The 27,680-nt window shown below is 31.2% G+C and overlaps 1 protein-coding gene across 2 annotated transcripts in view; it reads right to left on the minus strand.

Annotated features, from left to right (window-relative positions):
* The window catches only part of LOC142319489 (ubiquitin carboxyl-terminal hydrolase 48-like), a 417,524-nt gene that overhangs the window by 133,434 nt on the left and 256,410 nt on the right, over positions 1-27,680 (minus strand). For both annotated transcript variants that reach the window (XM_075356825.1, XM_075356833.1), the window contains exon 16: positions 4,635-4,828. In XM_075356825.1, coding sequence (XP_075212940.1) covers positions 4,635-4,828 — 194 coding nt within the window. The remainder of the gene's footprint in view (positions 1-4,634; positions 4,829-27,680) is intronic.

Consider the following 27,680-nt stretch of genomic DNA (forward strand, 5'->3'; position numbering starts at 1 on the left):
TCGTCGAAGTGAATACGGAAATTTAGTCGTAGAAGCATTGAAAATATTAATCCTTTTCGCCACGTCTTACCTCTGTGAAGAGGGATTTTCTTCTATGGTTGCGCTAAAAAGTAAATATAGGAATCGTCTTTTATCACTTGAAAACAATTTGCTTTTGTGTGTTTTGGAACATAGATCAACGTATGAAGAAACTTTTAAATGGAAAAAAAAACAAATTATTTTCTTATAAATGTAAGTAAAATGTTTATAATACATGATTTTTTCTCATAAAATGATTTTCATTATTGTTTTACGAGTAAAGATAAAGGCTAGTTTTTAACCCCCCCTTCATATCACCGTAACCCCCTTGGGGGTAACGACTCCAGGTTGAGAAATCCTGATCTAGAGGAAAGGCACTTATTTGCAGCTAGTTTCTGACCAATTCTTGAAAGATATCGTGAGCAGTTATGAGACGGATGCCTAAAAATACTCCTTTGTCTAATTTCATAGTCTGCGAGCAGATCATTCACACATTTCTAATTTTTTTTTTACATTTCTCAGGATTTATATAGATTTTGACTAGATAATGTTATGACATTTGGCAGATGCAGGTCGACCTGAGACTATAAAAAAACACTTCATTGACATTCATACATATCATCCTCTGAAGTAATATCTTAGGATGGTTCCAGAGATTAAACAGAAGAAGAGATAAAGAGATGAAATGCCCGAATCATGCGAGGCAAAACCGATGAAAGAGTAATTTTGTTTCGTTTCTGTTGTATGTGTCTAGCTTCATGGGGGAAGGAGGACTCTTCTATGCATTTATTCGTTGAGTCTGTTCGATGGCTGTTCCAAAAACCAAAGGAAATATGGTTCTAATCTAATAAAGAGCATTCTATTCCCACTAAATAGATGCCAAAAAAGCAAACGACTAGGTTTTGATATAAATAAGAACTTTTTAAATATAATAAATGAATACTAACACCCAAATACGTATTACACCTACACGTTCAATAAAAATGTACAATGTATCTTCTACAACAGGTAGAAAGAAAAGAGCAAAATTTATTCGAAATAAAATATTTAAAGGTAAAAATAATTTTTATAATTTACTAAGACCTAAGATTTTTGTATTTCATAGTATTTTTAATCTTCCTACATGTAAAAATACTAAAATCATATTTAACATTCTTGTATGTATACCTATGCTTGTCGGTGTCAATTTTGATTTATATTTCACGAAAATTTAAATTATAATTGGGAAATTTGGAATGGCGTATTAGGGAGATTGATTCCTTTTCAATTTTTCTTTAAAGAATAATTCAAAATGTTGGACCAAAATGAAGTGATGACTATGTCAAAGAGCTTCATGAACATTTTATTAGCGAGTTTTTTTTCAGTTTATCAAAAAACTATCGGAAACATGGAAAACAATTCAGCTGAGAAACTCTTAGAAGAATTATTTTCAAAAAAATGCTCTCCCGTACCAATTTACTTAGTACTTTACTACAGCTTCATGTAAATTAACCATCACTTTCTCATTACAGCCGTGCTTACCCCACTGAGTAAAAAAAATGTATAACGTTATTGAATCCCTTAATTTTTCCTTTACGCTATCTGTCAGTTATCATGTTTTGAACGTTTTCAAAGAATCTGAGGTACAAGTGACGCTAAACAAAGTCGATTACTCTTAGAGGAATGATGTTCATTGCACAACTGTCCTTGTTGTGAAGAGAACGAAGAGCGATAATATTTTACAGATCATTTTTAAACAATTACAATAAATAATAACGTAAAAGCACGACGAAGACGGTAAAGGGAAAATGCTTAATAATTAGTATTATTTTAAACTTTTCTTTTACAATTTCATTAAATTCTTCACTGACGATAACCAACAGAATATTTATCAAAAGTTAAACGGATATATGAAAAGAAATAGGCTCAAGGGTATTGTGAATCAACCAAGTAAAGGGGACGAGACTACCGTAACAATATGATGTTTCTTGTTAACAGTAAAAAAAGAGATAGTGATTGGAAGAGGGGTGAAGTGAAGCGAAGGAGGAACTGAAAAGATATAGGTATAAGTAGAAGGAGAGTGTTTCAACATAAAATGAATGTTTATTTAGCCGTAAAGCGAGGTGCACGGGGCCTGCCCAGACGCTCAGACAATAGAATTATGGAGACCGGCCGCTTTAAATCACCGCGCGCAAGCACTCACTGAAGAAATGGAGGATAATTAAAGACTCACAACAGTTGTTCACGGAAAAATAAATAACAATATGAAGCAAGGATAAACTGGATTGACCGGGACGGGACCAGTTTATGCCCCGTCTAGTGTAATAGCATAGCAAATACAGTCATCACCAGTTCGTCGTCACCTAACTGCCGGCGATACAATACATTACAATCGACAGAAATATTATTATTCTACATTCCCGCAATAAGCGTTAGTTAATCGTTCGTGTAACGTAAATAAAAAATAAAATCATGTATCCGGTAATTCATTCTGAATAACTTAAACGAAAATATTTTAATTTTTAACAATGAAATCGAACTAAAAATAATGGAAAATATTAAAAATAAATAATTTGTATCTGTATAAATAAAAGAAAGGTTTTCTACGTAAATCGTTTATTAAATATATATTTATCGCATTAATACGAAATAAAGGCAAAATAGGGGCCATTTATAAATTATGTGATACGCTAAGGACAGAGGTAATACAAAAAAAGTATCATATTTTACCCCGAAAAGGAGTAGGGATCAGAAAAACGTATGACATGATAGGTATCAAAAATTCTTCAAAACTTATACTTTGACTATTTTATGAATTTTACACACTTTTTTTCAGAGAAAACAACGGGGAAAATTGTGCAGCTAAATAAACAACGTAGAAAATCTGATATCCGCAGAAAATATATTTTCTGCGAATGAAAAATAAAGGAAATGAATAGATTACATTACAATAATTTTACTCAAAACAAGAATATAATAACGTTTCAATTATCTATCGACAATAAATTTTAAAAACAACATAAATATTTCTGAACGATAGGTTTTTCAGTTATTGCATATCTTATAGTCATTTTACTAATATGAAATGTTTTTTAAAAACTGTACAATTTACTTATTCAAAAGTGTAATCCTACAAAAATGTATTATACAAACGCGGATAAAAGTTATGGTAGAAAAGGTTTTCTAGGGTGTTACCTACATTATCACGTAATTTTAGGAGAGGATTCAAGGAAAATATCATCACAGATATTCACATGCAGGAAGGCATAAAACTGGTAAATTTTTAAAGAAAGTCAATATAATAAAATTTATAAGAACTGAATCGCACAAAATTTGAGCAGGATCATTCGGTTCAATCTTTGGGTTTGGTACAAATGTTATCTATTTATCCAATTTTGACGTAAATTAATTCTCTTAGAACGTACTTAAAATAAAAAATCGACCTTGCATTCGGATATAAAATCGGATATAAAATCGGATATCGACCTTGCATTCTAGTGATTTTTCAGAGGTTATTAGTAAAAAATTTGAAAGAGAAATTAAAGAGTTTTAAACGCTATTCCGTTTCTATAGCTAAATGTTTCAATTGATGAAACGGAAATTATAAAAAAGATTTAAAAATTTCCCCACGCAAAATTCTGTTTTATTTTCGAAGTAGGATTTCATCCTCCATTCTGGTAAAACAATTTTTGAAGATTTATTTGAAGCTGTATTATTATAGAAACATATCACCGTACTTTCAAATGACAAATGTTAAAGCAAATACAATTTTTTTTTTCTAGGGCACTTCTAATCAGTAGGGGAAACAGTAATTTTACTTTATTCGTTTTCTATGCATTTTAACAAAAGACATTTGGGTCAAAAAAATATATTTATTTAAACACCTTTCTTAAAAAAGTTACTGCTTTTTTATCGAGTTCTGTTTTTTTTTTTTTTTAATCATGTAAAAAAAACTTTTTTGTTTATGTGGAACGGTTTGTGAACAACATATTCTAAAGACTTAAATGGCATACAATATTTACATCTTTTCTCTCTGGAGTGTATAAACAGTATAAACAGATGTATCTGTATAAACAGATTATTGTCAGAGGAACTGGAGCAAGCCGCATACATTTGCCCGCACGAGAAGCATTGAGTTTCCAAGTGGGAACAATTCACTTGAAGCGACCGCACTTGTGACTTATTTAGTATCGTATTAAGCAACTTTAATCGGACACTAGAGGTGCTTGAAAGTAAAGGGCAAGTCTAAAGAAATCTAACCCGTACACTGTCGCACCTTAAACCTACTTTTATCCATAATCAAAGGAGTTATCGAAAAAGAAAAACAAACTTTTTTTGTAGAAAATGGTTCGCGGTTATTACCGCGAATTAAAAACGGTCATCATCTAGAAACGGTAAATCACTTCGTAATGACAATAGTGCTATGTTTTTCCAGTTATAAAACCTATGCTTATGCAAAATTTGTGTTCAATCGGTTGAATAGTTTTAGGTTGAAAGAGTAACAGACTCACAGAAAACAGTAGATTTATATATATATATAAAATTCTACAGAAACAAATAATATATTAATATATGTAGTCATAATAGATATGACGGCACTAAAAATAATGAAATTGTAATAATTTTATTTTCATTACCTTAGGTTCATAAGTCTTGTCGTCTTCTTCACCTTGCTTGACTGGGTTTGTCGATGACGGTGTCGGTGAAGAAGCTGACGGTAATATATAATCGATGGATTGAACTTTACGTACAAATATATTGGCTTTCTCATAATTCAACATAGCTTTATCTTCGGCATCAAATCTATCCTGCATGCATTGTTGACACTGAACTGTTGAAAAGAATATAATAAATTAATTATTAAACAATTAAATAAACAAAGATGAACGAAATTATTAATAAGAATACATTTCATATCGAGTAAAGGCAAAAGCGTATTTTGATAAATCGATGTACATTAATTGGCTAACTAACTGTCCCGATCTTTCGTACGGTTGGGTTGACGCATGTAAAGCATTTGTTGCACAAGAGGCATTTGTTGGAATCGCTTTATCTGAGAGTACGATATTCACTACACTCGTGATCGACTGACGGTATTTTTTGTAGAGCCGATTATTACTTGCATTTCTATATGATTGGCTCAGTAAGGAAGACGACGTCAAAGCACTTCACTCCTCACTTTCTTTAATAAACCTAATATGAAACGTGTTGAGAATGGCTACGCCAGTTCAAGGAGTATCATATATCTCATGTCAAGTCACCTACAAACGTTTTCGTACAAGTAAGAGTATCATAGTCTTACGATAAATTATTAATTAGATCGCAAAGACAAAAAATTGGATAGATACAATTTTTAAACGTTTAAAATTTACTAACTAAATTAAAAGAAATAATACGTTCATTAGCCAAAGCGTAAATTACTTAAGAATGTAAATAAAAGGGAAGGCTTAGATTAGAATACATTAATCTGAAGATGAAAGATTGAAAAAACTAGTTGAGAAAAAATCCAACTTACTTTAAAAATGCTGATTACTACATCTCTGATAAGGTTTTGTTTCTAAATATTACACGTAAAGCAGTTACTAAAATCAAACGTAATCCGTACAATTCTTTTTTTTTACGAAAACGTAGACGTATTTGCAACACAAAAATACATGTGCAGGTGCGATACACATATATCTCCTTGACCGATAACGAGTAGGCTAAAGGAAACCGGAGTTTAGTTATCGAGGAAAAGCTGGAAAGAAATTATTTAACCCTTAATCACTTTACCAATAAACCATCAACGGGGGCAGCAAGGGCCGTCCAGAAATACGGACGGGAGGCGGACGACGGAAAAGGGAGGGCGCTAATGTTACGGAGAGGGTGGTATCTTGGCATTTCTCTTATCTAATTTGAGCGAGCGCTCCAGCAAATTGCCTACTGCCGCCTCTCCGGATTAAGTTATCACCTAACGTGGCCCCCTTCTGTAACCGACCCGCGCCACTTGACCCGAACTCTCTCCAATTCGACTCTTTTGAATTCTACCTATTGAGATGTACTACCCTTTAACGTTGAAACGCTTTGAATCTACACGTTGTGACAGAATTCTTGTTCACGTATATTACATCCGATAATAACTACGCTTTTACTTTCGCTTCAGGTTTTTGATTACAACACATTTTTCAACGATTCAAAACTAATCAGAACATTTTTTTATTCATATTAATGAACTTAAAAGCAAGATTTTAAAACGATACTAAATCACAGTTAATTTGACCGAATCAACACCAAAAAAGGGGAAGTGAAATCATCGGTAAGAATTTTATATTACAATACAATAACTTTTATATTAATTTTATAAGTAAACAGTGAAAATGAAATTATTGGTTAACGGTTTAAGATGTACTTATAACAAATATTACAAAAATATTTTTCTTACTAAAATACTATTAAATTTCAATTATTATAACAATGTATAAAACTGGCAACCGTTACACGTAGTAGAAAATGTATAAAATATTAACTTGACAAAATTACAAATCAAATGAAACTTTTTTCATTTGAGGTAAAATGAATAAAGTAATTGAAGGATAAAATAATGAAAAGTTGGGTAAGTGATAAGGAGTACCATTTTGTTATTAAACAAATAAACATAACTTTCAACAGAATATTATTTTTTCATGGAAAAGTGTACCTTAAACTATTTTTCTACAAACTTCCACCATTATTAAAAGCACTTTTCATTATCTTGTAATCGGTTATTTCACTCCTTCCTTCCTCAAAGAACGGCGACGCCAGTGAAGATAACCACTGTTCTATAGGATTTTTCATGTGGGCGTCATAGCGCTAACCAGGACGGAATAGCTACAAATGGAGAAAAAAGTGGTTGTCACCCGCCGCCAATTTAGGACTATAAGACGGGTGCTTCAATTGCTCCCAACCAAATTGTTCAATCACACATGCGGATGAGCATTGCATGAAACAACAGACTCCTACGACTGAAACAACACATGCCTCTCCTCTTGTTTGGATTGTACAGCGAAGTTTTTGACAGAACCGTAATAAATCGAAGAATTTATAGTCCTACCTTTCAGTAAGAATTCAACCAACAAAACACCTTTCTTAAACCAGAAGACAGTGCACATGATTGAACGTGTTGAACTAATGATTTTTAACTTCTGTTTTTTCGGTGATGTGTGTCGCCATTCCATAAACTGCTGTTGGAATTCTGCGGTGATGCGAGAGACCCGTCTCGTCATCAGTTACTATATGATTCAAAATAATCGTCGCTTTCATTTTCGTATCGGGTTTTGTGAACCTCTTCCACATTTCGGCACCCAACGAGTGCAGAACTTGTGATAGCTTAGGTTTTGAGTTACGATTTTTTTGTAAAACTGTTCGTGAAATTTCAGGAAACTCAATTCATAACGAAAAAATTGTAAACAGTCGATTTTCTTTAATTTTTTCATCCACTCGGGTAACCAAATCGTTTTTCATGACAGAAGACGCTCACTCCTTTCCTCGCCAAGCACACTACTGAGTCCCTCATTGAACTGCCGCATCCACTTTCCTAACTATTTCATTATTTATAGCTTTTTAACCATAAACTTCACTAATTTTCTGATTAATATCAGCTGATTTGACATTTCTCGCGTTTGAAAATCGGATAATTGTTCCAATTTGAAAATTAGCGGCATTCTCGATCGCCTAGAACAATTAAACGACGTTTAATTAGCTTTAAACAAAGTTTACTGTTAACTGTAACACAAATTTCTTTCTACCAGTGCCGAGTGGTAAAATGTAACGGTACTAACTTTTCAGATGCGCGTCGTATTTCGTTAATGATGTTAACGAAATTCTTATTCGTGATCGGTGGCAAAATAAAGATAATAATTTAATAAATAACTAGATCAATATAATCTAAGTGATCAGTTAAAACAAGGTGATCTAAATTACATAACCGCGCAGTAATTTATCCATCGAAATTATATTTTCTACAAAACTAGGCTAGTAGTTTACATTTTTACCGAATATAATCATGGGTAAAACAAAAAAAAAGCCTTCCCAAATTTTATTTATTTTTTTAATTGATGAATTAATTCAACAGAGAAGCTTACAAAGAAGCCTGAACGCAAATGTGAACATAGAATAGTTTGAAGTGTATAAAAAATGTCATGCCATACCAGGATTCGAACCCAAGACCTCCAGATGAAAGGCCAAGACGCTAACAATCCACGGAGATCGGTTTTACGGTTTTTTTTTTCAGGAAATATTTATCACTTTTTAAACGCTAATTCTAAAAATATTTCATGCCCTTTATCTTGACTAATTGGTGTACAATTAGTATGCATTGCACTTAGATCGATTTGAGACCCATCCATTAACAAATTTTTAACATTCGAAACCGGTTTCAAACCATTATATTTTACATTAAAGTTAATGATGTACGAGTACGCTATTCTGACCGACTAATATTATTAATAATAGATTCCGAAATTTCTTTTTATTTGACAAACTGAAATTCAATCATCAGAGCTTGGTTTTACATTCATAAATTCCGCAACTCATTCAGTTACTGGTATTCCCCGATTTCAATTTCACTATTACATTGATATTTTATAAGAAAGGAACCAATAACCCTTGGATAACCCGAAATATACTAAATAGCTTTTCAGCTAGATTTTCTTCCAAGCAAGACAAACATTCTGAAACCACTTCCAGTTGGGTTCTTTAACTCGTTTAACTTTTTTATTAAACTACAAAAATTAAGTTCTTTATTCAAACTACGCTCTTGACAGTTTACTTTCCGTACACGGTGGAGATACAAACTTACTTATAAATACGTCTAATAAATCAGAAAAAACTATAAAGAGGAAAGAAGCTGGTGGCTACTCCGTAATTATTGGCCAAGTATAAGCTACGAAGCATTACTTAAGTTTATAATCATACAACTGACTACGACGCTTTGAACAACAGTAATGGAACGGTTTAAATTACCCTGAAGCCTACCATTTTTTAAAATAATGTCCTTTTAATTTAGGTGAAATTTCATCCGATCAGTTTCAAGAAAAAATATAATTAATATTAGTACACGCAGTATTGGAAAAAACTCGTGCAAAATATTACACAAACTAAATTATTCGGATACGCTAAAAATAAGACAAAATATACGTACTAGAAGTATTTTACCAAACAATCTAAATTACGTTTAAAATGATAATAAATGTACAGACATTTATACAAATAAAATTTACCAATAATGCAATGCAAACAGCGTAAAAACAAAATGGAATAATCAAGCTTGCGAGAAATTGCAGACATTTGTAAATCCGTAAATGAGGTCCTTCGGGTACACCTTTTCCTTGACGTTTCCTACCTTTTTTTTTATTTTCACTTTTTATGTATTCTCTCTTGTAGCATTATTTTTCTTGTTTCTTTATTTATTTATTTATTTTTTTGAATTAGTAATTCGCTTTGTACTATTCACCACACCGACTTACATTCGTAGTAAAAATTTAATCTGTACATTAAATCTGAATACTAACTCAACACGCTTATTTATTGTAAGTTGGGTACATTTAATTTAAATTATACCAAACATATGTAAAAAAAAAAAAACGAAAAATAAAACAATTACTAATATTTTACAGATCAAACGTTTTTATGAATTAACTAGCAGACCCGGCAATGCTTCGCTATTGCCGAAGAGTGGGAGAGAGAGGGTATAAATGAACACAATTTAAAATTTGATAAAAAAAATTAAAAAACTGAACTTCACAGATTCCTTCCCCTTTTCCCTTTCCAACTTCTCCCTCCCCCTTTCCCAGTTTCCTTTTACCCTTTTCTCTTTCCTCCTTTCCCCCGTTTTCCATTTTCCCCTTTTTCCCGCGCGTAAATAGGTCCATTAGTGTTTTAGTCTTTAGCGGACACACACACGAACATGCCTTTTATATATATATATATATAGAATAAAAAAGTCTGTTTGTATATTTGTTTGTTTGTTTCGTAAGTATCTCGACACCGACTCCACCTAGCGGGTATAGTTTTTGAAAAAATATTTCTTTTCACGTAACTAATATTCATATTCTGAATATGAACCAAATCGGTCCATAAATATAATTTTTCTAAATATCTCAACCCCAGCGCCATCTAGCGGGTTCATTTTTGCAGAGATAATTCTTTCCATGTAAGCAACATGCATTCTGAATATGAGGCAAATCGGACCATAAATACAATTTTTCGAAATATCTCGACGCCAGCGCCACCTAGCGGGTCCAAACTAATTCAGAAACCTTTCCTGGCATGCGTCCAACCATTCCCCAAAGTTTCATCGCTGTCGGATGAACGGTTTAGGAAGGCAAAAGAGACATACAGACAAACATTCATTTATATATATATATAGATTTTTTTTAATTAGCCTGAATTAAGTAGGCTTACAAAGGGATTAAGAATTTTATTTTTTCAAAAAAATTTCATAACATGATAAAAAATAAATAAATTTAGATACTAAATTAAGAATGTATATAAAAATCCATCAACTACAAAAAATAAAAAATAAATAGATAAAAAAGTAAAATAGCAAACTAATTTCTAAGAACAAGGTGTCAAAACGTTTGAAATGCAAATGCTATTGCTTACATACAAACAATGTTTTTACATATTATTTTAAATTCCTGGTTAAAATAAATAGAAAAGAACGTACAAGGTCATATTTGTTCATTATTTTTAATTTTAGTAGAAAAGCAATAAACTGCTACACGTTATATTAAATGATTTATATATATATATATATATATTTATGACAAAACGAAGAAATAGTAAAAACTTTCAGATCCTTACCGGGAATCAAATCAAAGACTAGTTAGTAAAAACACCGAGCACGGAAAAAACCTGTATCAGAACATATTTTTCGAAATAAATTTAACGAAAAGCAGCAATCAAGAAAGTTATAATTTTTACGAAAGTAACGGAGGGGATAAAAGATAAAAGAAACCGTAATTTGAAAGAAATATTAAAAATTAAAGAACACGACTGCCAAAAAAAAAAAATTACTGACAAACATTACTCTTCAACATAGGATAATTCCTAATACAAAATAATTAAAGAGTTTGCGGATGACAATTTTATATACAGTATTTGAATAAAAATAATATTTTTTTTTGTATAATTTTCTTCAAATTTTTTTATTGATTTTAACACACACACACACACACACACACATATATATATATATATATATATATATATATATATATAAAACCTATGACTTGTAATAATAAGGGATCAAACAGATTTTTTTGTTACGCGATTGAAATATGCTCAACAGCAAACGTTTTACAAATCAGCTGAAAAAGACTGTGATAAGATAACAATAAACCAAATTTGTTTGGGATATATGAACAACAAATGACTAAAAAAAATTCAATTTAGGCTTAATCTTATGAAAATAAACTATCAAAATTCTTCCCACTGTGATAGCTTATTTAGAGACAAGAATAAAAAACAAAATCGACGGTTGGAAAAAATTTTTTTTTAATTTATAAAACTCAATTTTTAGCGATAATGGCAATTTTGGCATTTTTCAAAACTTTCTGTTATATTTACAATGATATTTTTGATGGCAGAGAAAACTAAAGATTTACGACCGATCGCTATAAAGACTGACTTACAACGACCCGCTTAAATGATTAAAAATAAAAAATTGACGACGAGTCGTACAAAGAAAAAAGATATTTATTGCTAACTACATACGTGTCCTTGCAGTAGTACCAGAACACGTTATTTTTATTACCTTCCTTAAAACTTGCCCTTTCCTTTAGAGTGCATCTCATACATTTCAACGTTGCTGTAACCAACTTCACTTTCATAATATTTTGTACCTCGAATACTATACAGTACATCTTAACATTAATACAGTTTTACAGTGGAAATGTAAAGTTTTCTTACGTTGTCCGATCAGGTTAGCGAAAAGATTTTACTATCATATCTAACTTTTTAGTCGAGAATAATGTTACCGTCCTTTTGCATGTTATTGTGTAGTAGCCGGTGATTATTTTAGTATCTTCGACGTAAATATTACATAAAATAGCAACAGAAAGGAAAAATCCAAGTTATCTGAAAAGAAAATCTCGAAATTTTGAAACTAAAAAAAAGGGAAGAGATTGTTATATTAAATTATTGTAACAGCACAAAAAAAAGGATAATTATTAAAAAGTAAATAAAAGTTTTATCGATTCGTACCAAAATAAAAATAAATTTTAAAGGTAAGCGATTAAACTTACATATCAAGTAAGTAATCTCTTAAATAGCTAACTACTCGAATATTATCTGTAAACAACAGCCAGTATTCAACCGTTACAACGATATCATGCGAAACTGTGGAACCTTTCCGTGGCAAAGAAGGAGTGATTTGATCGATTTAGAAGACGAGTAGGAATGAACATTAAAATACTACAAGAATCTATAATGTTTCAGCCGCTGAATCATAATTAGCTTCTGATATTCATTGTCGATAAAATAGGTCTCTATCGGAAATATCACGAATGTATTCAGGCAAGAAAAAAGCAATCTTGTTTTAAGTGTTCGATGATTCAATATGTAATAACTGTAAAAAACTAAAGGCTCGTTACAACCACTATCAGGTAAAATTAGGTCGTTAAAACGGGGGTTTATTATGTTATTTTTTAATAACATAAAAACCTGTGCGAATAAAATTTTCAAATAATAAGATCTTATCTCAAGGTGTAGTATCCCTTGATATTTATCCACTTCTATTCCTCCGTTCTTTAAAAATTTGAAAAATAAATAAAACTAATACTCCGAACCAAATTTCACGAATGAAAAGTACCTTGGATATAAAGCAATGTAAACAATAAGTTAGATATCTAAACGCAGAATTATTTTACCAAACTTATAGCACAATTATAATTTTACCAAAATCATATACTGACCCGAAAGGTCAGCATAAATAATCCATTATTGGCCATATTTTAATTAACAATAAAATTTTTATTAATTATAAAAGCCGAAAAATAAATATATGCGTTTCAAATTGTATTAGAGATTGCAACAGGTTTCTAAGATTGATGTAACATGTATAAATATATATACACACCAGTATATTTATAATCGTAATGAACCAGAATGCTATGTTTTTTTTAAATTTGAATTAAATTATCTTCTTAATCTAAGCGTTTTCCTCTTTTTAAAAGATTAATTTAATTATTTTTAAACACGGTGGACTTCTCCACTTCATCGGTAGACTGTGTAGCCTTTTTCTGGTATACACCTTTTCAAAGGTCTTCCTGTATCTCAACTTCCATCTGATTTACATTTTACAATTTTAACTAGCACGCGACAGTCTATCAACGTGTGCGTACCGGTTGGATTTCTACCGCTTAATAGTCTCTAACACAGGAGGCATCCCGACTTCTTCATTCCTATTTCTGTCCAAATCCAGTATTATATCCAGCTGCTGCTCTCAAGAACCATATTTCTGCCGACTGTATAAAGAAATATCTACCTTCGTTGTGACCCGGGGACTCGCCACCACATAACAATACAGGTGTTACAATTGCTTTGCAAAATCTCATCTTTGCTTCCTTCCTTATTTTGTCCCTTAAAGTCCTACGAATAGTTTTACATACTACTCTAAACTTGTTGAGTTTGTTTAAAACGTCGTCTTGTTTAAAACCGACATCCAAAAATTAAAATCCGTAACTAAATTTAAAGATACCAACTATATATTCCAATACAGAGTTATTTATGACGATCTTTGTTCTTATCGGATACTTCCCCATTAAGGCCATAGTCTTCGATATCAAATTTGATATTGTCATCTTATATCTACAGGACCTTTTGTAAATAAAAATTGCTCTCTGTAGATCATCTTCGGTTTTTTCAATTACTACTTTGTTATCTGCATACAATAAATTCAACCTGCATTCTACCAGTTGCACTCTTCTATCCACCTAGTTTTTCCACTCTTCCACATCCCTGTCTGTGTAGATCTTAAAAAAATGTTGGATACATGCTACAATCCTGCTTAACGAATTTATTAATAAAGATACCTGCTGTCAACTGGTTATCTATCTAAACGAAAAGGCCATGGAGTCATGATACATCTTCAACAGAATTACAAAAAACATATATATATTATTTTAATATAAAAACAAATATGCGCGCCAGCGGGCACATACAAATTGTATAACTAAGAATTTTCTACGAAACGTTGGGTTTTGTTTCTAGTCTATAAATTTGGCATTAAGATATTGGCTTTAAGAAAGTTAAAAATTATGATAAACAGTTTTTCACTTATATACGACCATAATGAATGATACATTTTTATCAAAATTAAATTAATCCATCAAAAACTTAACTTCATAAAATTTTCAAAACGTTCCCGCAAACTCTACTTTATTTTTAATTTTGGGTATGAAACCGAATATTAATGCTGCCGTTTTCACTTCTCAAAACAAATAATTTTAGTCTGGGACTCATTTTTAAAAGAAGAAAGTACAATGATATACGTTTCCAAGTTAGGAACCGCATATCTAAACAAAACAATATTTAGTGATTAACACAATCAGGATCGATTTTAGTAAAAAATTTAAGAGACAAAAATTAAAGTATGAATGAATTTGATACGGGAAGTTTAGTGAAATTTTAGAAAGTAGGTCCTGTTGACAATTTTATTCTGTTGACAAGTTCACAGAGCAAACTATTAAAACACTGACTAATCTAGCAACCAATAAGAAGATAAATTCAACTGTATTAATTGCTTTAAATACTATATTGAATTTATCGGATGTACACTTCAATCACAGATGTAACCAAAGCATACAAGCGCTACAAACAATGAAATAAACTTTTGCAAATTACTTCAGGACAGCTCAAACAACTTCATAAAAAATAAATACTCGTAAGAAAAATTTACACATACCACGTAAAAACAATAAAACTTAATACTTTTGAACAATATAAAAGTTAACAGAATAAAATTTTGCAAAACACAACATATGAATCGAACAACATAAAATGGATTAAATAACTTATGCGACTGTAAATTTAAAAAGTTTCTTAATCTGTTTGACAAGCATTATTAACAGCAATGCTACAGAAAAATCTACTGAAGAAGTTGCTGATAATTATCTATGAAAGGACACGTGAAGAATATATACATATATATGTATATTATTAATAACAGTAACATATCATGTCCATTCTGAATGTTTTAAATCGGCAAGGACAGCGATGTGTATTTTTGTGGACCGCAAGACATGCTAGTATCCCAGGAAACGAAAGCGCAGACGAAGCTGCCAGAGTGGCAACAGTTTGTGATAATATGGGTATAATTCTTGTTCGAGTGGCGACTGTAAAAAATCGTCTAACCAACTACCAGAAGTATGTGGAATAATGAATGGAGAAGGCTAAACACGAAATTAAATGCAATTAAAACTTCCCCGTATAAATGAAAGAGCGATGCGAAACTGACTCGCCGGGAACAAATAGCGTTGATCAGACTCAGAATCGGTCAACAAATTCATATTTTTTAACCGGCAAAGAAAGACCAATGTGCAGAGTACGTGACAAACCACTTGTTAAGCATCAATTCAAAGAGCGTACAGTATATGAGGACCTCAGAAAGGTGTATGATCTAACAAATAATATTGCTGCTGATTTGGAAATTGATAAAGAAGAAAATATAGTTACTTATCTATACGCCAGCGGACTATTAACAAGTCTGCCAGTCAGTACAATGTTTGCTTAAAAATTCTTTATATGAAGTAATGATTTTGTACGAACATGGCTTTTAAAACGACATGGTATTGTCAAGACTTCCGATTTTTTTATTTACTTTATTGTATTTATTTGTATGTTTTATTTACGTGCCTGAGCCCTTTACATCCTGTAAGTTTTATTAGTGCTGTGTTATAATTGTGTTTAAATGTTTCGTGATTTCTTATTTTTGTGTTTTTAAATAAAATGTACGGGCCCTTTACAGCTTTACATCTGACGAACGTAGCGGTTTTTTAAATTCTATTTTAAAGAATGTAACGAAAGCGACCGTAGAAGTCGATGCGCATAAAAGCAAAATCAAAAAATAATTATAATAAGTTAAGTCTCATCACTTTTCATCATGCTGTTCAATTAATTTCATAAAATTTTCAAAATTTTTAAACGAATTTTTTTTTTGGCTTGATGATATCACCAGATAAGCTTGAACCTTGAGCGTGCGATACGGAAATCGAATTTTGCATCGTGTGAAAAATGCCATGCCTGACTGGGATTAGAACCCAGGACCTACGGATAAAAGGCCGATACGCTACCATTCCGCCATTTAAATCCTAAAACTGTGGTTTCTAATTCAACCTTCTTTTTTTCATAATTTACATACTAATTCGACAAAAATTTAGCACATTTTACGAGACAAACTAAAATTTTAACATCCGAAGACACACGGGCGGTAGTACACAGCAATTTGGTTCATTATACGTTATAATAAAAATAATAGCGCTAATAATAATAATGTTAGTGACATCATATAAATGGAAATGGAATTTTATCGTAGTCCAACAACTTAACGCAGTAGGCTACACTGACGAACCGCACCACTTATACGCAGCAAACAGTCATCTCATTACAGTTATTTGCGATTCATTAAAAACTCCTCTACAGTGCGCAATAAAATATACTATATCTTACTGTTTATCATCAGCGTCAGCATCAAATTTTACGATGTTTCTTTATACCTCCGACTGCCTAATAAAGATTTTCTAATAATTAAGTTTAATATTCTGTTCAAAACTATTATTTGCCAAAGATAGACTACACGTACATAAAACTAGTATTATTACTGAACCATTACATATAAAAATTCAGTAATTTGTACACGGTTTATAAAATAACAAAATTAATAAATATACAATTTTAATTCGAAAAACTAAAGAGTTTGGAGAACGATTGATGGTAACTTAATTATAAAGTAAAACAAATCACAAGGATTTAAGAATGTACGAGCTATCTAAGGAATTTTAGTTAAAATTATATACAAGCTTCACAAAAAAGCAGTACATACAAGATTCAGAGATTAAACTAGGATTGAAGTTTGTGAAATTCTTGTTCGTTTTAACATCATTACTTCAAACATCTTTAATAATACCACAGCGTATACTGGTATTGTGCTAAGGTTTTACTGTTCTTTGCTTCTAATCCAGAAAGTACAGTCGTGTATAATTTAAATTGCAACTTCAACAAATGTATCCGTTGTAGTTTTAACAAGAGTTTAATATTTTTTCTATTGTTAATTACACGTATACAAAAAAATATATATTTATATTTGAAACAAAGAAACAAACAGAACGTCCAAACTCGTTAATACGTATATAAGCTTTCTCTTGGAATAGTCGAGTAAAAATTTAAATTTTTTTTAGTGTACGCCGATCTCTTTGTAAAAAACATTTTTCAAAAACTAAAAGTTACTTTTATGATCTTTTTTTCTTAAAATTGCTCTCAGAAAAAACATTTTCCTTTTTATTTCATAAAACAAAAGTTTATGAAAAGTTGTTGGTAAGAAAACATTTACCTTTTAGGGTAAATTTAAAAAAGTACCGACTATTGCAAGATAGATAGATTTATCGATGCGTTTCGGTATTAAATTTATTTTTTTGAAAAAAAAAACAAATCCAATTATATGCGATTGTACTTTTTGAATGAGAAGCAAAGAACAATAAGACATCAGCAAAAATTCCATTTGGATAACCACTAATATCTGTATTACACGTGTGAAAAATGACGATAACAAAATGAAGCTGGCAAATACATAACAGAGTTACAACGAAATTCTTATTAGTATTTTGTATTTGCGTAGCATTATAAAACATCACCAACAGCCAGAAAAAAAGAATACAAACCTTTGAAATACAATGGTACAAAAGAATGATAAAAAATTAAGTGGGCTTAAGAATAAAGAAATTAAAGATTAGGCAACGAATTGAAGAAGAGAGGTTTGTGGCAAAAACACGACAAGTAGAAGAGTTACATGCAACTCAGGATACCGCCTTTGACAAACTACAACTTAATAGGAAAATTAAGTGAAATATTAAAGTATTGCAAATATGCAAGTAAAAAATTATGTAAAAAAATTCTATTTTTTAATACAATTTTGATATAAGGGACATATAGTAACCGTACCCTTTTTACCAATTTTAAACAAAATTATCGCATCAATGATCCATAATAAAAAATCATTCTACAAAATATCGTGAAAAGAGTTAATCCAGTCTAAAGATACCAAGCCCAAACGATAACCAATTAAAAAAAAAAAAATACAGACAAATTAGGGTTATTTTCCATCACTCCTGAATGAAATCGACCTAAAGGAAAAAAAAGTTTTGTACCCACTGCTTTATGATGATTTGAATAACACCAAAAACTATCAGAAAGTATCTAACTACTATTACCAACGGAGTATTAAATTACGCGAAAACGTCTACCTTCCCTTTGAGTAAAAATCTATTTGAGATGAAAGATCCATAAGGATCCCATAGAACCCCGTTGTTTAATTGTGACTAAAACTAAATGGCATCACTACCTAATATATAAAAATCATTGGGCTAAATTTCACCTAAATCCGTTCATCCGGCTGGAAATATGTAGCAAAAAACAGGCTAACATACGTACATAAATACAACACATGCATCTGCATACATGTTACATTCGTTGTGACAGCGCTAAGACAATATTTGCAGAATTTCCAAAGCATCCTTCTACGCATAACTGTATCATGAAGTGGTATGAAACATTTGTGACTATTATATACGACATGTGGCTACTTGCGCAATACCCCTTAGCAAAGGCCTATAAAACAGACTGTGAATCGTATTAGGTAAGTCTATGTGCACAGGTTCAGTATAATATATTACACATACCAACATTCAATTCGATATCTGGAAACTAACGACTGAAATCTGAATTTTGTGATATTGGAGGTTAGACTCTAAAAGCATCAGCTTCTTCTTCTTCTTTTTCCTGTTTAGCCTCCTGTAATTACCGTTCAGATATCACTTGAGAGGATGAATGAGAATGATATGTACGAGTGTAAATGAAATGTAGTCTTGTACAGTCTCAGGTCGACCATTCCTGAGATATAAAAGCATCAGCTGGTGTAAGCTTTCGGTATTGGTGACAAAAAATTGCATTTTGAAGAAGTTAGAGGCAACTAGATTCTCAGAATCACTCGTCTTTTACAATTAATGTGTGAAATCATTGTGGAGCGATGTGGAGAAACAAAAATTCCCGTTTCGTTATTAAACAAAAAAGTATGAGATTCGTCAAACGTGTATATATTTTGGGCCGTTTCAAAAATCTAATTATTTTGGCCAATTTTTGTTTGCTAAGGCTATGATCACAGGGATAGTTTATTTGTAAATGTTCACAGCTTAATAAAGATAAAGATGATCACAGACCATACCTGCTAATGAAGCAGCTGTCCGCTCCATTATCAAACTAAAGGCAAACGTATCTCAGTAAAAACTCGCCACCGCGTTGGATATGCAGGTCGCGATAACCTTTTAATGTGGTGACCGCCTCAAGCACCACCTTTAACACCATGTAATTATTTGTTATAGGAATTCGTGAAAAATACTACAATGTATCTACAAATCCGGTTATATTACGATAAAAATTTTATAATGTTAGAAATAGCGTGAATCCTGATGGTAAAAATTATACGGACGCTGTTGGTTGTGCTTTAGTGGATGGCAACAGAACAAACATGTTTGGCCTTCCCGGCAACAACAGTATTTTTGTTGCGAAGCAATATGCTATTAATAAGGCCTTAAATATAATTAGCCAAATATTTTGATACGTACCTGTCTGTTCAGATTCCATGAGTGCCTTATAGGCGATTAATGGCGTGTACTCCCGACACCTTGTTGTCTGTGAGATTCATTGTGTTATTTCTCAAATGACTCAACGTAACACAACTTTGAGGTGTTGCTGGATCCCCAGCCGTATTGGAATTTCAGACAACGAGCGTGCTGATTAGCGTGACAAAAGAGGCTTTTTTCGAGCCTCCTTTCACTAATCGTGTTTTTTTTTTATGATCTTGCCTGTTTTCTGAAGAGGGTGGCAAAATGAATGGAATGCTACCATCAACAATAAACTTTGACCTCTTACGAACAATGTATCTCCGTGGAGCCCACATGCACGAATAACCGTCGGGGGAGGTTATTCTTTGCCGTTTGCGGATAGAGTATACTAGGCTCACTCATGACTCAGAACGACGCAGTGAACACCCATTTGTGTTCGCTGCGACTGCCTACTGAACTGTACACCACATCCATTTTCGACTGTGTCTGTTATGCGACGTTGCGTCGGAAGTTTAAACTAGGGGCTAACTTCCGAAATATCTTAGGAAAAAATGAGACGATGTTTTCCAATATTTTACGAATTCTAAAGTTTAAATTCAAATATTTGATTTTTACTATAGTATGTCTCAGCTGTTGACGGCACTTGGCGTATGGTATGCGGTAGTATTATTGTTTAATTTAGATTATTAATGTAATATTTCAATGCGATTTTATTTCGCTTTTGGCATACGTCACAGGCATTTTACATTTATGCTGAATATTTATATTACTGGGTTTTAGTTTTTAATTAAATTGTTAATTGTTCATTTTTAATATTTATTTATTTACTATATAAATATTGTGTCCGGTCGCTGATAATTCCGGTCTGAAATTCCAATATGGCTGGGGATCCAGCAAAAGCAAAAGTTGTTACCTTAAGTCATTTGAGAAATAACACAATGAATCTCACAGACAAGGTGTCTGGAGTACATACCATTAATCGCCTATAAGGCACTCATGGAATCTGAACAGACAGGTACGTGTCGAAATATTTGGTTAATTGTATTTAAGGCCTTATTAATGGCATACTGTTCCGCAATGTCCGGTCGCTTTTTTTGTTGGGCGCACTTCGATGTGCGCCCAAGAAAAAAAAAAGGGAAATTGGAACTTAATTGTGATCGACTAAGACATCTCCTACGGGAACGGAACAAATACAGCTTCATTTAGAATCTGCCAACCTGTAAAGGTACTCGAAACAGCAAAATATGTTAAAAGGAATTTGGAGGGTTTACTTTCGTTAAAAAATGTAATATAATTTAGAACCTGTTTCATAATTTATTAATGGTAGTTATTTTAAATGTTTCAACTTCTTACCTAACGCCTACTACTTTCTTTACAAAATAATAATTATTATTATTAATTTTGGATGACAGTTTTTAATTGAAAAACTCAGGGATCAGAAAAACTGTTGATATTTATGAACAGTTAAGCTTTTCCCTTTTCTTTTAGTCGGCCGCACAATGCGTCCTGTATTAAATCCTTCAATTCATGAGGGAAATAATATTTTTATACCCATGTAGAGAAGATTACTGGCATTAAAACGGATAAAGAGGTGATGTTGGAACAAGGAAGAGTAAGGAGAATTGTGTGTCAAGGAATCGGTTGGGGGAGAGTGCGGCGGAAAGTGTTGAACAACAATCAATGCGACCGTCAATAGGGTGTGATTGGACCCTTAAGTGCCATTCCATCAGCAAGAACAATAAAAGACAGGCGGAACTTCTGTATACAAATGCCTGCTTACTGAACAAACTTGAGTGCTCTATAAACTACTGTTTCTTACAGTCCTATGCTATAGTACAGACTTCTTCCCTCTAATATTGCTACCCCTTATACTACTCTTCCTTATAAGAGGCCGCAGTAAAACTTGAAAATGTTTGACTTTCCTGTACAAACAATTTATCGTATTGTTTATAATTTACACTATAACAATCAGTTTCGAATCCTATTCATTCTTAAAGAGACTAAAATTGATTCGCAAATTCTAATATTTTTAATTAGCTTTTCCTATATTTATACTCCAGATTCATTATTAAAAAATATTTTAAATTAAATAAATTTCACACAAATTTTTAAGTACACTTAATAAATACATTATATTTTTATAAATTCTATTAACAATATATTTTAATAAATTACATTACATTATAATTTAATAAATTATACAATATTTTAATAAATTCTTTTAAACAATAATTCTTAAAATGCTTTTATATTTATGTATTCATCTGTTCTTTAGAACGTAATTTCTGGTACAAAATTAACTTCCAATAAATAAAATTGTGGCTTTCAAAGACAAAAAATTTATCTCAGTTTTTAATCTTTGTTTCAACAATTGTTAGCGTTGTCATACTGAAAAAATATTGAAAAGATTATCCAAAGAAAGTACATTCGTGGTTTTAAATAGAAGCTTAATAACATCAAATTTTTTTTCTGTTTTTGTTTTTTACATATTGATCATCATATTTATCCATTTTGTGTCCAGTTGTATCCAGTTTTGGGTCTTGTTTTTAGTTAACAAATTAAATATATATATAAAAAAAAACAGAATTTAAATTGTTTAATGATAATAAAATAATATATTGACAGGTAAAAATCAAATCGTTTCCTTAAGTACATGTTTTATATTTCTAAAAGATAGTTTCATAGTCTTCGTGTGGCTCTTTCATCAGTGCTCGTAATATAAATTCTTTTACACAAAATATTAAATCGCATTTTGTTATACCGATCAATAAAATATAATAATTTAATTCCTTTGCTTTTCAGGGATTAAAAGTTTAAGGGAAAATGATTGATAACATCAAATATTCTATTCACTGAATTATTGGCAAATTCCACATTTAGAACTGTAGTAAAGATATGAAATGCCAAACATCAAAGCTATCTAATGTTGTATTGAAGCGTAACGCAAGAAAATTTGGTAAAAATTGCAAGATTTTTATATCAATAAGGTTGAAAATATATTAATTAAAAATATTAAGTATTTCAAAATACCAATTGAAAAATCATTTTTGAAAGAATATAATATGGAAATTGCTACCTATCGGTAAACTAGAATTTCCCTGAAGAACTGAATACAAATTGCGATGTGGTTAGATACTTTTAAATGTTTTTAAGTGGTTTTATGATCGAGCTAATTAGAACATATATACTTTTTATTTCAACGATTATCAAAGGCTTTGATTATTACTGTTATTGTCAACTGGGATGGATGTTTCTGCGATCTGAACCGGAGAACGAAAAACCTAACTCCATGATTAGTCTTATCTATTATTTGGAAATAAATTTTCCAAATGTGTGGTTGGAAAGGATCTTTACTTTAATAATGTTGAAAATCGAAACCATCATAACAAATATAACTCGCCGTCAAGAAAAATCTGGAAAACCTTGGCGGGGATAAAAGGTTTTCTAGGCCAAGAAATGTAATAACCAGAAAACGGGTGAATGAAACGGGCTTTATATTTGAATTACGTAGCTACTCCCAATAATTACCGTTAAAGTATGAAATTCGTTATGTATATACATAAACGTATTTGTCAACTAGTATCTACGTTTTGTAAACAGAATAATCAACAGATTACTTCTGTCACCCAAGCAAAAAAAAAAAACGAAATACAAAACTCATCTGCTACACAACCAGAAAAATGTGAAGTAAAATAAAAATAAAAAAGATTAAAGCTTCTAAAAAAAGAAATTTACACGTAAAAATATCTTTACACTTTAACGACCAACACCGTTATTATACGAAATTAAGTACTTAATACTGTAAAAGGAAATAAATACTGAAATACAGCTGTATATATAAAAAACCAACAAAACAACGTGAATTTAATAAAGTAAACAATAGAACGATAATTATACGACAAATTTACGGTTTAAATTAATATTTACGGTACTGGCTTACGCGATATGAAGCAGCTTTATCAAATTTAGCCGGTAGTACTGCAAGATTTTATCATTTGATTTGAGGTGTATGTTTTCATAACGTAATAATTTTTCATCTTTATCTCCCTAAAATTTTAACCGCCGAGAGAAGAACAAAGGTGGTTTTTGAACCGAATGTAACAAGCCTGGAAGTACTTCGCTTAAAGAGAATTATGAATTTTCACAGGCGTATCTCCGATTATATTTAATATTCCCTGTACGGCCGGCCGGTGGAAATTATTACGATACACCTTTGTGCGGCTTTGCGGTATTAGACGAGTTTTTGCTGTACTCGCTCGCTTTCGCTGCGATACAGTTCACTACAATGAATTTCAATCCAAAATTAATCCCCCGGAGAAAGGGACAAGAAAACGAAGCAAGAAGGGCCGAACGCGCGGCGGCGAGGAGCAGCAAGACGCAAACATTAATACATTTAGAGCTATGCCGGCCACGTGACTAGAATAGGATTAACTTTTGATAAAACATCGGAACGACCGCTTACTACTGGTAGTAGGAGGAGCGTACATTAAATCATCCGCTACTGTTTAGTCATAATTTGTGTAATGGAGATGTCCTCCACTCGTTCATTACTAGATGGTAAATTCAATTACCGAGAGATAACCGTTGTCCGACTTCCTTGAATTACGTCCTTCGTTTCCTTGGTCCCGATAACTTGGAAACCGCCACCACCCTATACCGTACGCCCTAACCATCCTCGCCTGCTCCTTGGTCAGCATGACTTGTCCTGCTCGGATGTCGCCACCCACGATTTATTACCCTTACCGCAGTTAGTTAATACGATTGTGTATTCCCCCCATTTATTATGACTTCTGCTGTCGAGCAACTTACTTTGCAAATTATATTTTATTTAAATTACAAAGTTGTATATTTTAAGATCAACAAACTTATTGTTTAGGTCAGTTATAATTATTTTACTTTACAATTACGTAAACTGTATAAAATTATCGTAATATTTACGCAATGAAGCATATAACACAACATACTTTGTCATTGTCGTTTTATCGATTTTAATAATATTTAGAATTACAGCGTAACAGACCAAAGCAACTATTTTCAAATAATTTCGCAACATTAATTTATTACAGTAGTAAAATAATGAATTATCAGTAAGATACTGAGTGTTGTCGGAGGAGTAATGGAGTAAGTTACCTAAACTTAAATCTAATTAATTAGTAATATTAATTTTAAATCAAAAGAGTATTGCAAGGTATTAAAAGTGTATTTATTCTTATTATGTTGTAGAAACGTAAAACTTGGGATTCGCACCACTTCTACATTATTTTAAGAATGAATAATTTAGCCACTCCCTTGTACGTATTGTAATAAGAAAAAACCTTTAGAATTTCTATATTTCAAGAACAAATTGAAATGTTTTTGTGATAATAAAAAGTATATGGTAAATGTATGCAACACAAATATATGGTAAATGTGTGCAACACAAATATATTTAAAAAAAACGAAGCTTTTCAAAATGTTTATACATACATATATTTTTAAGTGTTTTTTTAACGAAATAACTAGTAGGTATGCGAACTGTATGCTCATTTTGTTCATGTTGTACGTTCATTTTGTACTGAATTTAATAAAGCGAGCTCTACAATGAAATTAAATTAAGTGAGAATTAAAATTACACCCAAAACAGGATCTTTAAATCTAATTGATTGTGGAAAATTTAACCAGAAATAGAAATAATATTATTGTAGTTGCACTGTTACTAGAGATATCGAATATCATTGATTTATGAAAAAGATGAAAAATAATTTTACCGAAAACCAATAAAAATTAAGTATTTAACAGTGTACTGAGAAAGGCGTGATTCTATATAGTAGTAACAGAACGGTCTCAGAAAGAGAAAGGTTACACATAAAGATTCAGTAAACGTAAAAATGAAGGTTTTAACGTGTAGCCGCTGAGAAAGAGAATGGAAATTATGAGTGATGTCCAAAGTAAGCCGCGTCAGAAGCGGTAAGGAAGCCACCATGTATGTTGCTTAATGAAAAGTTTCCATATATTCCATCTTATAATCTTATCTATGAAAAATATCAGCCGTTATTTTGTAATCCACGAAAATTTTATGAAAAATCCTTAACATATTTCGTTCCGTTTTAATAGCAAGGAACCTAACAACAAAATTTCATAAAAATCCGAAAATGCTTTTAGTCGTATCAGCGATATAAATACAAAAACAGCACAGTAGTAAAAGAGGACCTCTTTTGCCCACACAGAAACTGTGATGGATAACTCAACATTTCAAAAGATTAAAGAATTTATTTCCTTTTTTTAATAATGTTGATATGTTTTACAAAATTATAAACCAGTTTTTACACGTTTTGGTATTAACTTAAATAACCAGAAACGATACTGGATAACGTTTTATGCCGTAAATTCTTTTTTTTAAATAGTTATTATTGTTACACCTCAAAATCATAAATTTTGTCAACATATTTAAAATTTTTGGTAATGGTAAATCTAAAAATCAGATTTATCGTTAAGGTTATGCAATTTTCGCTCAGAGAATAAGTAAAACAACGAACTTTTTTATTTTTAAATACTTATTGATAAATATATGTTTTCATATTTATTTAATTACAAATAGTAAAAAATATATATATATAAAAATGATGGGAACTAAAAGTTATTTACTGTTTACTTCTTTCTTAATATAAAAGCTATTGCATCTTATCATTAAAAGTAAAACGGCTCCTGAAATATATAGGTTTAGGTGGATGTCAATAGATATATATGTTACCGTGAAAGACCAATATCTGGCAGATGCTCGATATTCTCCTATGAATATCAACACATACCAAAGACGTCGGCGAAAGACCGAAATATTTACTTATTCGGAGCTTCGACGGTATAAGCCGACAAACACGAATAGCTCTGGTGTGGGTCGAAACGATAACTAGAAATTATTTTTAAAAAATCACTCGATACAAATCTCTAACGCAAATAGATGAGAAACCCTCGTAAAAAAAAAAAATTAAATTTAAGCCAAACATAACCTACGTTCGCTAACCTCGTAAAATTAACATTAAATATACAAATTACAAAAGTTATTCTCCAACACTGGAGGCGATTAATCAAATTCATTGATGAACGATAACGATACAAATAAATGAACGATAAATATTAATTAACGCTACGAATAAATGGTCAGATGGTTCGCTCTTTGTTCAATTTTTTTATAAAAATAATAAAATATTTTGGCATCTGATTGGCTGTTATAGAAGGAGATATCTGATTCAAATACAAAGTTGGAATTTGTATTTTATCCGAATCCGAAAACAGAATTCAAATTTTTCTAAGCCTAATAAAAATTAGATAATAAATAAATGTCTATTCATCTAACAGGCAATTTACTATCTCTAATAAGATTAGTAAATCTCTACCTCATAGGACAATAAATTTACTATTACTAATAAGATAATATGCATAATTGTACATACAGTTGGTGTAGTTTAAATATGAAAACTTTCGCTTTATTATTGTAACATTAACTCCTATAAAATTATACTATCTAACGAGATAATGTTTTTATTACGTATAGTGAAATATTTTTAACGTTCACAATATTAATCTAATCTTACAATCGTTTCGAATGCCCTTTACCATAAGATATGTCTTAAAACTAAAAGTAAATATATTTTGAAACAAGTATAATTTTAAGAAATAAATTCTGAAACTTATAACCTGTAGTAAAATTTTATTACTTTGGACTCTATTTTGGTGTAACAGCATTATGCTTTTATTAAACATTAAATTACTTGTTAAAACACGGAAACATATCAATGTCAAGTTTACTTATAGTGCATAAATATTCTAATAATAATAACTGAATGCATGTTG

The sequence above is a fragment of the Lycorma delicatula genome, chromosome 1 (assembly GCF_047948215.1).
Source record: "Lycorma delicatula isolate Av1 chromosome 1, ASM4794821v1, whole genome shotgun sequence".
In the NCBI taxonomy this organism is placed as follows: Eukaryota; Metazoa; Arthropoda; class Insecta; order Hemiptera; family Fulgoridae; genus Lycorma; species Lycorma delicatula.